The following is a 15508-nucleotide window of genomic DNA, read 5'->3' on the forward strand; positions in this document are numbered from 1 at the left end:
CATATCACACACATGCACACACACACACACACACACACACACACACACACACACACACACACACACACACACACACACACACACACATATACACAGGCAGACACACACACACACACACACACACACACACACACACACACACACACACACACAGCCCATTACGTCACACACATACACACACAAGCAGATACACACTCACCCATGCAGCCCATTACATATCACAAACATGCACACACACATACCCTCACAGGCAGATACACACTCAAACACACACTCCCGTACCTCTCAACTGTACAGATTTTTGCAGACTGTCCAGATTTTTGCCTGATATCTTTGGTCTGTTTTTCATAAAATTGTAGATTTCTAGCAAGTTAGTGGCAAATCATTAAAGAGTGAAGTTAGAAAATCATGACAGACATTTCAGTTTTAGACTTCATACCCTTCAGAAAACACATGCTAGTGCAAAACCTGTTTTTCTATCAACTTTTTTAAGTTTGTAAGAGCAATATTTAAAGGCTGTCCCTATTTTTGGGCCTTTGTCAAACTTTTATTTATGGCTTTGTCCAGATTACTTGCTGTAAGAGGTTGAGAGGTATGACACTCTCACTTGCAGCCCATTACTTATCACACTCACACCCCATTACATGTCACACACATGCACATACACATACAGGAAGATACACATTCAAACAGAAGCACACATGCAGCCTATTACATATCACACACATACACACACAGGCAGATACACACTCACACATACACTCACACATGCAGCCTATTACATATCACACACAGTATTCACACATGCAGCCCGTTACATACACACACACACACACACACACACACACACACACACACACACACACACACACACACACACTCTCACACACACACACACACACACACACACACACACACACACACACACAGCTCATTACATATCACACACAACACTCACACATGCAGCCCGTTACATATCACACACACAGGCAGACACATACTCACACATGCAGCCCATTACGTATCACACACATTCAGACATGCAGCCCTTTACATATCACATACAACATTCACACGTAGCCCATTACACATGCGCACACAGGTAAACACACTCTCACACATGCATCCTATTTATTACATATCACATGCATTCACACATACCCTAACACTACTATAAAATTAAACTCCCCAGTACTTACCTCTTCTGTGATGGATGAACATAGCCTTTTGGCCATGTTCACTTCTGCGGGTTGGCCAGGAACGGTCATGCTAATCTCACAGTATAGTGACTTTCTGAATCAGTCTGCTACATAGATGCCTTACTGCAGGCAGCTCCAGGAGAGAAAACATGGCTAGTTAGTGCCTCTTTAGAATGTAGCACGGCCACAGGGACAGCCTACTGCAGTACTGCACATCCTCGTGGAAAAGCACCATGTTAGACTGTCTCTGAATTAAAAAGGTTACAGTGGATGGACACAGTGTCTTACAGCCCCGGCATGGGTCACTGTAAGTAACTTGTAAGGATCACAGATCCTGAAGCCTTTCAAATAGGTTCTAATTTTCCAGCCCTATGATCTTTTCTGCTAAGGAATCATTTTACATTTTCAAATACACTCATGGTTTGTTTGATGGCTACAGAATGCAGTGTTGCAATCAGCAATGGGGCTGATTAGAGAAATATACAGCGGTAAATTGTATCTGTCTGGAGGGATTAGGCATCCTCATTTAAAGTTAAATAGACTACAAACTATGCTTTCCTAATGTGGACAAATGCACACTCATCATAGGTCAATTCATTGTCTGCCCCTGTCACTAGATCTTTAATCATGGTATCTTTTTTCACATTATGGATATTTATTTTGTAATCCTAACTTAGTCTTTTTTTGCCAGGTTTCATGATGCCACATGTACTGATATTAAAGACGAGGTCATTACTACTACAGTGACAGGTGTGTGCTTTTTGTAGAACATGTTGAAGACCAGCATCTGATATTGAAGTTATTATGTTATATAACTCATTTTCTACTTTTATATCTCAGAATAATCCAAACAGACCCAGTACACACTCATGAGGACAGAACTGGTAATCCTTGTTAGAAGAGACAAGTACCCATCCCAAACTTGATTGGAGTCCTGTTGCTTAACATGCTTTACTTGCTGATTTCCATATTAGCTGACATTTAATGCTATTAATTTAATTTGTGCATATATATCATGATTGCACAATATCTGTGCCTTTATGAGGACTTACCATTAATGGATTAGTGTCGTGACCTTCTACTTCTTGACAGTTCAGTAATGGTTCTTGTTGAAGGCACATCCTGTTTAGTGTGTCTTCACTTGTTTATCTTTACTGTGTGTGTGTGTGTGTGTGTGTGTGTGTGTGTGTGTGTGTGTGTGTGTGTGTGTGTGTGTGTGTGTGTGCGCGTACGGTTCCCTATCAGAATCCTGAAACACTATAAGCCTGAAAGTCAAAATCCTGAAAACTAATGACTGAAAATGCAAAATTTCGAAAATGCAAAATCCTGAAAGTCAAAATCCTGAAAATACAAAATGGACATGCTGACGTCACTGTGGCTTTGCTATTGTTAGCCCTGTGGTGTTAGGTCATGCGTTGGGTCTGGGTGAGTGTGCGGTTGGTTTTATGTTAGGGTTTGGGGCGGTATAAGTGAGTTAGGGTTAGGGCGCAGGTTAGGCATGTATGCAATAGTGACAAATATTGGGGTTAGGGGCGGTTTAAGTGAGTTAGGGTTAGGGCGCGGGTCAGGTGAGTGTGCGATAGTGACGGACCTTAGGGTTAGGGTTGGGGTCAGGGTCAGTTGGTAGATATTAGTGTCTTTATAGTGACATATTAGCATTATTTGTGTTTTCAGGATTTTGACTTTCAGGATTTTGCATTTTCGAGATTTTGCATTTTCAGTCATTAGTTTTCAGGATTTTGACTTTCAGGCTTATAGTGTTTCAGGATTCTGATAGGGAACCATGTGTACACATACACACACATACTAATACAATGACAAATGTAGGTTTCAGACTGAAATATGATAATTATTTGAATTAAAGATTAATATGCGAGAGACAGAATGGCCAGTGACCAGAGGGAAATGAATGGTGCATGTTGTGCAGTTTCCAGCAGAGTGTGTGTGCTGCTCAAATCTGTTACTGCTTATGATTTTTCAGTGCAGCTTGAAAAATAGCAAGAAGAAACATAGCCGGAGAAAAATTTCCATTTAAAAACTCTCAGAGGAGGGTATCTCACAGGTCTCATGACATGGTGAGCATTTCTCTATTGTTTTTTTATGCCATCTCTTGGTGAGTAAATAATAAGATAGGCCTATACATTAATAATGTTTCTGCACTTCAGAGTATCTATTCTAAAGCACAAGGGAGCAGGGATACAGATTTACTGTCACAAGAAAGGGATGTTCCATGAAATAAGACAAACCCAGCTGTATGAACATGAAATGCACCAAAGTTAATGCAGTTATGAGTAAATAAAGCACCAGGCACTTAATACTGAAGCACATGTGGAAGTTTTAGTTTAGATCTTCAGTGTAAGGTGGTGGGGCTAGAACATGGATCTTCTAAGTCCCATGTATATTGTTGTGTAAAGCTGTACTTATGCAGGTTATGTTGATTCTCTCTGAGAATATTGCAGATTTGTTACTGCGAGTGATTTTTCAGTGCTGAACTCTTTTTATTTTGAATTACAGCAGTAAAGTTTGGCCGAATGTCAAAGAAACAGAGGGACAGCTTGTATGCAGAAGTCCAGAAGCACCGGATGCAGCAGCAGCAAAGAGACCATCAACAGCAGCCTGGAGAAGCCGAACCACTGACACCCACTTACACTATAACAGGCAGTGGGCTAACAGAGATACACGATGACCTTGGTGGTTATATTGATGGCCACACAACTGAAGGCAGTAAAGCAAACTCTGCAGTCAGTAGTTTCTATTTGGACATCCAGCCTTCTCCTGACCAGTCAGGTCTTGATATTAATGGTATCAAGCCTGAACCTATTTGTGACTATTCACCAACATCAGGCTTCTTTCCATATTGCTCTTTTTCAAATGGCGAATCATCTCCAACTGTGTCCATGGCGGAACTAGGTAATTTAGCAACCCCTTTGCCACTAGGAGTCCTTGTGTCAGTGGGATTACTTACAGAGGTTTACATGGAAGAATCATCATGGGGCTTTAGCCCATGTGCTAATATGGACCAGAGACTGAGTTTCATAATCAAATTCAGAAGCCATCTCAGAGGGTACATTCTGATGTCAGCAGCATTGTTTTGTTAACTTCTGCTGAAAGTGCAAGAAGTTTCAAATACTTGATATAAAATGTCATGGATTAGACAAACCCTAGTGAAGCTTGGGCTCATCTTTTTGTTCTTTCCACATTTAATTTACGATAAAATGTTAAGTTATTTGAACTTCCATAAAAAAAAAAAAAAAAAAAATCATTATTTTTTGCAGTGCAGAAAACATATTTGTTTGGTTTATTTTTTTTTATTTATTTATTTATTTTAGTTAAAAGGATTCAGTAGGCGCAAGTCACTGTTTTCAAGGTGATTTAGTACTTTGATTTTGTAAAGCAGTTCACTTCGAGTCAAGCAATATGCATTTGCAAATCGAGGGAGTCAAAACCTCCCGTGCAAGGATTATATTTTGCAATTTAGTCACCTGTGCTGTACTAAAAAAAAAAAATAGCAACAGCATTTCAGACTATAAATAGCAGGAATAACATAGAAAGCAGATCATTTGTATCAGAAAAGCCACTGAAAGCATTGCAGCTTGTCCCAAGAACTACTCAGCACACACACAGCACATGCCTGTCAGAACCTGGCCTTTGTCAGAGTCCTGTGTGGTGTCTTTCCAATAGAAATCAAGAACACACACACACACACACACACACACACACACACACACACACACATAATCATGTTTAACTGTACACTTACACTTCTATCAATGTGTGCATGTTCTGCATTACTTTGCATGTTGCCAAGTTAGAGAGAGACAGTCAAATAGTGACTGAATGAAATTGTGGTCTTTGTGCCACAGACTCGGCACGTGACTAAAATATTAACACTTTGTTTTGTGGATTTACGCATGATGTACTGTGCTCTGCTTTTTTACACATCTCTTTTTTGCATTTTGAATTAGATAAACTGAGGCATAGTATAATAATATGGATCAGTTAAGGATACACGTTTACTGCTAACACTTAAATTCAGGGAAAATGTTCCTCTTGAAACTGAAGTGATAAAATGATTGATTCACTGCTGTACAGCAACCGAGTTGCAGATAAGGTATGTTTAACACCAGAATGTGTTAAAGTTGCTGTTTAGGAATGTACTAAAAAAGTTAAATGCTCAAATCTACAAGTTAGGCCTCCCTCCTCCAGATTGCTTTACAACATTAGATGCTACAAATTGGGCAGGAAAGTGGATAGTAATGGAGTTTTGGAATGTTATTATCTTTTCGTTATGGAGCATTAGGAAGATTAAATGGCTACACTGGTATTTTTTAACAAATGCAGTGGTATGAACAAATCTCATTATCAGCACATACACTGACATCTTGTGGTAGGACAGTGAAGAACAACTTGAAATGTAATAACATTTTGGGTAAGAAGTCCTTTCTTTGTCAAAATGTGACTTAAAAAAAATCATACCCTGTAACATATAATGCAGAAACTATTTCTTCCTCTTACTAAGGGAATGCTTAAATATAAACTAATTATAAAATATTTCAAATAACAAATGTTTGTCTTAACATCTGGGATCATAATCCTGTCAGTGGCCAGAGAGGATAAATAGCAAAAATGACACGAACAGCAGCTCTTAAAGCTCATGAAGGTAATGGTCTTTTTTGAATTGTTCTCCAAGGTGCTGTGAGCTCATACAATGCTCTTGGTTAAAGAGAATGATGTATATAAGTAGCATGCACATAGTTCAGCGAGTAGTGAAGCCTTCCTCCCCTTCCATACTGCCCCTTCCCAACATCATCCATTGGTCCCACTTGTTGCCATCATCTTTGTACCTTACCTGCAGTTGATGGCCCATCTTCAAGCCTATAGATGTCCACTCTACAGATATGTAGATTCCTGCCTAGGATATTATAACACAGCTCCTTTCAAACAGCTCAGCCCTCTCCAGGCAACAGTGTGTGCAGACATCAAGTTGTAGTTAACCCAATGCAACAAGGCTAAAGTCATCCCTATACAAAACAAACTCACTAAGATGATCAGTACAAACAGAGCTTCATTCAAGATAAAATCTGCCATCAAAACATTCAAGATAAAACCTGCCATCAAGACAGGTGACTTCTACTTTGTATAACCACATCCAAAAAGGTGTTGTTTTAGGTTGTGTTTGAAACATGTGGCAATGTTGTCTTATCTTAGCTTGGCTGGAAAGGATTTCCAGTGCTTAGCAACATAAGTTGAGTAAACGTAGTCACCTGCACTATTAAAAGACTTGGTACTGGTCTGCAGATACTGTTCTGTCAGCAGAGATTCCTTTGAGGGGGTAGTGTTTGAGGATGTTTTGTAGTAATAATAGGTAGGTAGGTCTCTGGTTTGTGTATTATTCTGTCAGCAGTAAGCAGTTGAGAGTAGGTAAGGTAATTAGGTAGTTCGGGCCAGTGTAGGTGCTTTAGTACTTGGCAGTGATATCAACGGTTTGGTAAGGTGCATGCAAACGTAGCTATTTTATTGTAACACATCTTTAGTTTATTTCTTAAGATGGAGTGATGATTAGTCAGGATAGGAGCTGCATAGAGAAGTGAAAAGAGAAAATAAGATGCTGCTAAATAATTCCTAGAGGAGTCAGTAAGAATGGGATTGTTTCAGTAGAGGAATCCCCGCTTTTGGTGATTTTTCTTGATGGCAACAGTAACGCTATCACGGCTTAATATCAACTTTATTGCACACAAAAAATGGTAAGCACTTTCACCCCTTCACAGCGTTTATTCAGACCATCAATACCAAAAACTCAGATAAGCACACACTATGAGAAGAAATCATTAATTACAGATTTACTGGACTATTTAGTAAGACCTAAACCCTTATCTGCTTGTAATTCAAGTGTCCAATCAACTTCTATAAATTTGCCAATCTTGATGACAGAAGAAAAATGTAAAACATTTTAGGTGGTACTCCTCACTTTTGTTTTAAAAAGAGTACATCTTTAAAAAGGAGGCTGTGCTGTAACTCGAATAGTAAGGAGAACTTTGAATCTAATAGGAGAGGCACATTTGCTTGTAAAACATGTAATGTGTGTAATTTTGTATGTAGTGATAATTGTTATGTTCACCATTTTACTAATCATATATATTATTTTCATTTTTATGCTGACTGCAAAAGCAGTAATTTAGTGTATTTAGCAACCTTTACTATGTAAGAGCTTCTATGCTAAAAACAAACAGGACACTTAAAGATTTCATTAGAGAACATCTTAATGATATTAAGAAATGCAATCCAAAGAATGCTTTGTATAGGCATGTACATACAGGTGGAAATAACCATGTTTTTCAGTTTTTGATACTGCAGTTGTACAAAGTTAACAAGAAGGGAGGGGGCATTAGAAATCATACTGAATGTATAGAAGTTGTTTGAATACTTGAATTACAAGCAGATAAGGGCTTAGGTCTTAAGGAGACTGTTCTCTTAAGGTCAATATTAAAATCACATGCATTAGTCTGCTAAATCTGTAATTATCTGTAATTAATGATTTCTTCTCTCTCTCTCTCTCTCTCTCTATATATATATATATATATATATATATATATATATATACACACACACATATATATATATATATATATATATATATATATATATATATAGTGTGTGTTTATCCGGGTATTTGATATTGATGGTCTAAAGAAGCACCATGAAGGCGTGAATGCACTTGCCATTTTGTGTGTAATAAAGTTGATTTTAAGCCGTGCTGGCTGGTTTTATTTCTTTTATTTTATTGCTGCTGTCATATATAACAAGTTTTATCCGTTTTAACAGTGTTCTTGTGCTACTACATTTTCCTTGATGGCTTGATTGATCTGTTGATCATATTTTAAGTTATCAGTTATAACACCAAGAAGTTTTGTGTTGGAAACTATGTCATTTGTGGTATTTGCTGATGTGACATCGAAGAATTGTTTCTGTGCTGATAGAGATTTGGGTAAAAACAGCATTGATTAATTAATTGAATTTATTTATTTATTTTAACATTTAAAAGTAGTTGGTAGCCATCTAGCTAGGCCTCAACAGAGGGAAAGGAGTCCTTGGTCATCTTATGGAGTAGCGGTAGATTTGGTAGAGAGTATATAAACATGGCACCATCTGTGTATTGTACTATGGAGGCTTCTTTAGTAGCTGTGAAGATTATTACTGAATATGTTGAATACTAAAGGGCCTCAAATAGATCCCTGAGGTCAGACAAAAGAGGAGAGAGATCTCATTTCCAATTTACAGCCTGCCATCCATTGGTGATATACTTGTGCATCCAGCTGATGGACATATGGAAGAATTCCCATAGGAAGAATAGTTTATGGAGCAGGCGTCAGTGTGAAACTGTGTTGAATGCTTTTGGCGTGTCTAAGAAGTGGGAGGATACTAGCATGCTGTTGTTTCTATTAGAGTTTGGTAAAACTGAGCAGAGCTGTAGCGGTGCTGTGGTGACATTGGAAACCATAGTGAATGTTGTAGAGTAGATTGTTATTTTGAAGATTGGAGAGGAATTGGGAATTAATTATTTTTTTTTAGTATTTTGGAGAGTGGAAGTAGAATGGCTGTTGGTCAATAACTGGAGAGGTCGATGGATGTTCCTCCTTTATGTAGAGGTATGATGTGAGATTTTTTCCAGATGGAAGGGGGCATAGTTTTCAGTAATTGATCATTTTATGGGTATAAATGCAGGGAACACAATAGCATCTTCAGTGATTTTGAGATGTTTTAGTGGTAGGTTGTCAGTAGCTAGGATGAAATTTTTTTAGTTTTAGGAGAATTGGTGAAAGAGTGATGGCTTAGCCTGGGTGTACTAGCCGTTTGATTGTGTACCAAAAAACATAGGGGTCGGTTGGTAATTGTCTTGAAGCTTGGAAAAGTATTTAAGCCTTGTCTGATCTGATTTTTAGAAACTTTCCTAAGCTGTGTAAAATATTGCCTTTGTTTTGTTGTTTTGTCAGTAGACCATGCTTTCCAAGCTTTATCTGTGTTTGCCATAAGTTGTCTGGTTTGTCTTGTGAGCCATAGGGAGGGGCTGGATTTGTTTTTTTTTAAATCTAATGGGAGCTAGTTTGACTAGTGTAATAAAGAATATGTTATTAAAGTGAGGTACAGTGTCATCTAGGTGGTAAGTATTTTAGAATATCCCAGCTGTATTTTTTGAGGCAGCTAATGAAGTTGTCATTATTGGAGGAGGAGAGTGTACACACATTATTATAGATTGTGAGTTTAAGTGCATGATTGTATTGTCTCATGGCAAAGGTCAGTAGATGGTCACTGACTGTGTTGAGTAGACAGCCAGCAGTGTTCATTTGGTTAGGGGTGGTGGAGAGGATCCAGTCTAATGTTGCCCCCCCCCATTACTGCTTTTGTCTACTCAGCAATACTACTAGCAGTAGTAATAATTTGGGCAAAACCAAAGAGATTGCAGGGGAGAGTAGGAGAGTTAGCATTGATAAGTAGGTAGTCTATATTAACATCACCTAAGATAATGGTTTCCTTGTTGATATTATGAGAGATACAGTTCAGGAGTTCTTCTAGTAATGGGATGTTGTTTCCAAGAGAGAGATAAATGGCAGTACTGAATGGTTTGTCTATGTGAGCTTTTTTCCCTTTGGTTTGAATGTTAGTTGGGATATTTTGCAGTTACCTTAATGTTTATAGGAATCAGATGGGTTTAAAGACCCTGTGTTTCTGAAGTATAGCCAAACTGCTGTACTGATGAGGTCAGTCAAGAGTCCAAAACATGCACTCAGCTAGTGGGTTATGGCTTTATTGGTATGATGGACATTCAGAAGCCATGTAGCTAAAAGACTTTATGCCTTTAAGGGGTCATTTGCATATGTCCCATGGGCCTACATTACAGGAGGTTTAAGGTGTCACACAGTGCAAACTCTAGCCTGGCTGGATTTTTCTTGTAGTCTTTACTGACTGATTTTCAGGAGAGAGAGAGAATTATATTTGCATTGGAAAAGTTGGGGTGGGTGAGGGGTTAGGAAGTGATTTGTAGTTTTTTTCTTTTTTGCATATGATAGCCACACCAACAGCTTTATTTTATGTTTTATTTTGAGCTTGTTAACTGGGGTGGAGCACTTTTCCTATTGTACCTATTTCAGTCTCAGCTTGTGACATTGTATGTACACTGAATGACAGAGGCATGTATTATACATAAAGTGAATATCATAGTTGGCTTGAAACTCAAAAAGCAAGATAAATGACAATACATACATGCATTGTATGTTGTTGTGTCTTTCGGCTTTTCCCGGTTAGGGGTTGCCACAGCGGAACTCCGGTCCGCTAATGATTGGCAGTAGATTTTTACGTGCCGAGTTGCCGGCCCTGACGCACAACCTTCAATGAAGGTACGCCCATTCACGCATGTCTCCACACAGAAGACACTGTAGCTGAGAATCAAACAGGACAATGTCTTACTGTGAGGTGACAACGCTACCGCAGCACCACCACCGCAGTTCACATACATGCATTGTATACCGAGTGGAAATCAGATTTGTCAAGCTTAAAGAATCACAATCAAAAACAGAGTCAGAGCAAGGGATGTAGAAGAAGATGGGATTAAAGAGGTTAAGCTATACGACCAGAGAGAGAGAGAGAGAGAATAGATGTTAGAAGTAGAGATAGTAAGTAAACATGCAGCACAGTGTAGCTATAGTAAAGAAAAAGTAGCTTTGAAGAATTTAATAAGGTGTAATCAGTGGTATGAATTAAGGTGTTGCTAAGTATGAGGTGGCAGGATGGAAAAGCAGAGGGAGGATAAAAAGAGCAGGGAGGGAAGGACTAAAATGGTGGTGTGATGTAATATGTGTAGATTTGTAAAAGGGAAGAGCAAATAGGGCGGCTGTGATGTTTATGATTGGTTTAAGGTATGAAGTGGGTGGGAGTAGGGAAGTATAAATGTAGTTGTAGTGGAGGTGGGTGAGAATTGGTGGTTGATATGGGAGAGCAGTAAGCCTGAGCATAGAGCATAGTGGGTTTCAGCCCCTTAGGGTCATTGCATTGCCACAAACTGTCAATGGAATTGGCACTGGTAGAGTTTGCATATAAGTAACTAATCTTAGACTATGTAGTATTAAAAGTAGTCGAATAAAAACAATTTGGGTAAAAAGACATAAAGTAATAGAGTAAGTAGTTATCAGTGAATCTTTCAGGCATGGAAATGGGAAAAAGCAAACCAATATAAAACTACCTACCTGTACAGGCAAATAGGGAAGATACACAAATGCAGTAAAGTAAGAAGTAGGTTGTAGCTCATTAATTACATTGGGAAAGGAAGGGGAGTATTAAGGTGCAGTGGGGTACTGGAGGCTATTTTCAGTCTGTCTTCCATGTAATATAATCCCTCTTGCAATTGCATATGAAATGGTCATCTCTGCACTTATTAAGGTCAAAAAACAATGCTGAAGAATCAAATAAGATACCAGGAAGTTTATTCATGGACTCAAAAATAGCCTACTATACCCACTTTTGCATATCATTAACAGAACATTAAAAACAGCTAAAGTTAGGAAAATGCCAAAATTAAATCTGGGAAATAAAGACAAGTTTGAAAACATTAAGGTATGTTTTTCTGCACCTAAACAAATGTATAATCTTTTTAACTGTGGATCTGCAGTTGTCATTGTAATTGTTATTGATAACATCTGATTCCCCATTGACCTGGCATTTATTTTAAGTGGTTTTGAATACATAAATTGTATTGTCTTCACAGGTTTTAGTGTTAAGGAAACAGTAAATGCAGATTTATTTTCTTCTTTCTTGTCTCATGTTGAAAAGCAAAAGTCTCAGGATTAGTGCTTGAAGCTGGTGTTTGGATACTTCCTCTCATATATTTAATTATCTGGCAGTTAGCTTCTTGTGGTCCAGGGTTTGAGTCCCTCAGCCTTCATTTGCTTAGTATGTGACTTTAACCAAGTTACTTAACCAGACAGTCCTTTAGGGTACTTAGGAAATTGGACTAGACTCCTTAATGTTCTAATGGACTACATGTCTAGTACTACCTATGACACCTATGAACTGGCAGTTATTACGCACTTCCTGACAAGTTATTTCCATCTCATCAGTACCTGACTGGGATTTTAGTTCTCTTCACTTTGATGCATCTTCCATTGACTCCTTCACTGTGTGTCTGTCCGTGGAAAGCTTAGGTAAACTATAAAAAAATGTTTTTCTTTTTGCTAAGTTGAGGTGTGAATCCTTTTTAGCCTTGATACTGTTGTCTTTTTGCTGACTTTGCTGTTATTGCACCTAAAGGCTATTTTTAAGCAATAATCCACAACTGCGCCTGGGTATTTACACATGATTGGTGCGGTTTGATCATGATATACCCACAAACAGGTGTGGATTATTACTTATATATAGTTACACTATTTGAGAAAGAAATTGTTTGTTTTTCATTTGCACTTTAGTCTTCTTCTGTGTTGCCATCCCTACATTGATGTACTGCACATGTGTATAGGACTTACATTCCCATGCTTACATAGTACATCAGTGCAGTGCAGGAGAAGCAATGGAGGATACAGAATATCCTTTATTGTTTATTTAAAAAAAAGCATTTTTATGAGAGGTAATGCAAAAATCTAAGGAAAATCAGGTAGGTCTATATTTGTTTATTTGTTTAGTTTTTCAGAATGTACCTGATTTTTCTTATATTTTGCTCTGTCTCTTGGCATATACTAGTAGAAGGTCTGACTGCTCAGTTGTACTTCAGTGGCCATACTTTTATTTTTTGGTATATGCTTGATATACAGTTTGGCTGCCCAATCAGCATGATCATTTTTGAATATGTTTATTGTAAAATAACTTTTTAATGGTTCAGACCTTAAGTTTTCATTAAGGTTTTTGTTAAAGCTCATTAGCAAAGCCCGCAGCAACATGTGTTTGATTTACTTATGCTTTAATTAAGTTGGTTATTCTGTGTAATTTCTTCCAGTCCAGGTTTTTTAAATCTTAAACAGGAGCTCTTATTAGTGAGAGTGACAGATATATTTGTAGTTGCATTCAGGTTGGATGGGTGAGAATAACTGTCCACCAGTCAGCCAACATGATGAAAAACTTTTGTGTATTTTAATGTGTGTATTTTGGAGCATGTGATTTTTACCAGAGACATTTATATCAAAGTTCTTCCTTCTTTTTGCTGCCCATTAAATCGAATAATTCTAACATATGCTGTATATATTATCCTTTTTTTGTTTTTTCTATGAAAATATCTTTTCTTGTATACAGCAGTTAACATTTTATATTTGCTGTTTGAATTGTTTTATTACTTAAGGCTACTTTTCTTTTTTCCCTGATTTCTGATCTCAGTGTGATAATAATGGAGTGGGATAACCCCTCATTGTAGGTGGTCTTTCCTTTCATCCATGTTGCGTGACCATGGAGTTAATACATTTAATTATGGAGGATGTGTGGAGGGAGGTACAGGGCTGCTTGTGTCCCAGCAGAAAATATTCTTTTTGTGCATTTCTCTTTTGTTTTTGATGAAACTGGATTTTTTCATGAATAATACAGTTTCAGTGATTATTGTTTAGAAAGCAGTTGCGACATCTGATGGTATGACACTAGTATTTTATACTTCATTACCTGAACTGTTACCCTTTTCAGCCCAAAAACTAAGAACACAGAAGAGTATTACTGTTTGAGATTCATTACGAATGCAGCTGTGATGTTTACCGGACATTGCAGCAAGATAAAGGTAAAGTGAAGCAGTCAGTCTTTCAAGGGCCTTCTACATAGCTCCTACACTTCGGTGGACACTGGTATACTGTTTCAGGCTCCAGTGGTTACTCCTCATCTTACTTTAATTACATATTTCTTTGATGTAAATAACATTGAAAATATAAATCGCAAAATAAACATTATTGTAAAGCCTTTCATCATATTATCACATATGATCACAGTCTTATGTTCTCTGTAATTAGCTCTTTGTATTGGGTAATTACCTAGTAGTATGCACATATCCCATTCTAACATTGTAGCACTCTCTTTATACTTTAAAGCATAATTGTTTGAGAATCTGAGAGATGTGAGATAACAAGCTTTTCATCAAAAGGGAAGGAAAAAATGCTTTTTATTTAAATTCTGCTGAATTATTTTAAGTTGCTCTTATAGTGACCTGTGTAATGATACTTTTTTGTACTTCTCTGCTTTTTGCCAATGGTTTAACCCAAAAAAAGTTATTGTTTTTTTTTTTGTTTGTTTTGTTTTTTTCTGGTACCTTAGTCTTGTAGCTTCATTTACAGTTGTGGGAAGACGTTAGCATTGTTTATGTGTTATAGTGCACTTCTGTTTCCGTAAGTAAAATTACATGTAAAAAGTAACTTTTTGTATTTTGAACCCAGTCTGGGGCCTCAGTCTTGTAGCTGCTTTCACAGTTGTAGCAGGACTGTGATCCACTGCTAGATTTAAGCCACACAATCATTTATTACAGCATTACTGGTAAATTTCTGCAAAGTCTAGTGCCTTAGTATGTTGTAGTATTGCTGTAATGGCAGTATTGTAAATTCTGTTCCAGGATCTGTGCTTTGCTACATATTATAGCTGTGTATACTTGCTTAAAGTTGCATTCCACTGCCTTTCTGTTTACTTTTCTACTGTTTTTTCCCCTGTTCTTTGAGTCTGCCCCATACCTCGTTGAGACATTAAGCTAAACATTTCTGAAATTCTAACCATAGGAATAGAGCCCCAGATTGATTTTTTTCCCCAGCCTTTTCTTGTTGTGGTTTTAAAAGGCTGGGTCTCTAGCTTCTGCTGTTTCTGGTAATCTGACTTCCAAAGTTTCTCCCTCCCCTGTTTCATTGTTGTTGTCTGTTGTATAACCTATTAAAGTACTTTCCCACCCATTGTTTTCCATATATCTATAATAGTAAGTGCCCACCCAGCAAACTAGTATTGCACTTCAGTAAACCTTCCTTGCTACAAATTGCCTCTTGCTCATTTTTCCAGCGCTATGATCTGCTTGGCACAATCAGCACTCTCTGAGGGGTGTTGAGTTAATCCTGCTCTGGCCTTGGCCAATAAGAGATTTATTTATTGTTTTTTTTTTTTTTTTTTTTTTACTTAATTTAACTGTTTAGAGTGCTTCTGCCTTATTTTTGCTTTATGTGTTGATTTTACATTTAAATCCTTCTAAAGGTCCATAATACTTGAAATTGCCTTGTCAAGGTAGTTCATGTAGGTAGTTTTGTTGTAGCAGCAGGTCCCTGTACAGACACAAATGCCCAGAAGGTAAATTTTATCTGTAACACTTCCCTTAGAACTGAAAC

General features: G+C 37.6%; 1 protein-coding gene across 2 annotated transcripts in view; it reads left to right on the forward strand.

Annotated features, from left to right (window-relative positions):
• The window catches only part of LOC122806629 (nuclear receptor ROR-alpha A), a 1380884-nt gene that overhangs the window by 1121076 nt on the left and 244300 nt on the right, over nucleotides 1–15508 (forward strand). For both annotated transcript variants that reach the window (XM_044077211.1, XM_044077212.1), the window contains one exon: nucleotides 3714–4109. In XM_044077211.1, coding sequence (XP_043933146.1) covers nucleotides 3714–4109 — 396 coding nt within the window. The remainder of the gene's footprint in view (nucleotides 1–3713; nucleotides 4110–15508) is intronic.

The sequence above is a fragment of the Protopterus annectens genome, chromosome 7.part0 (assembly GCF_019279795.1).
Source record: "Protopterus annectens isolate FY-2018-M chromosome 7.part0, PAN1.0, whole genome shotgun sequence".
Classification (NCBI taxonomy): Eukaryota; Metazoa; Chordata; order Ceratodontiformes; family Protopteridae; genus Protopterus; species Protopterus annectens.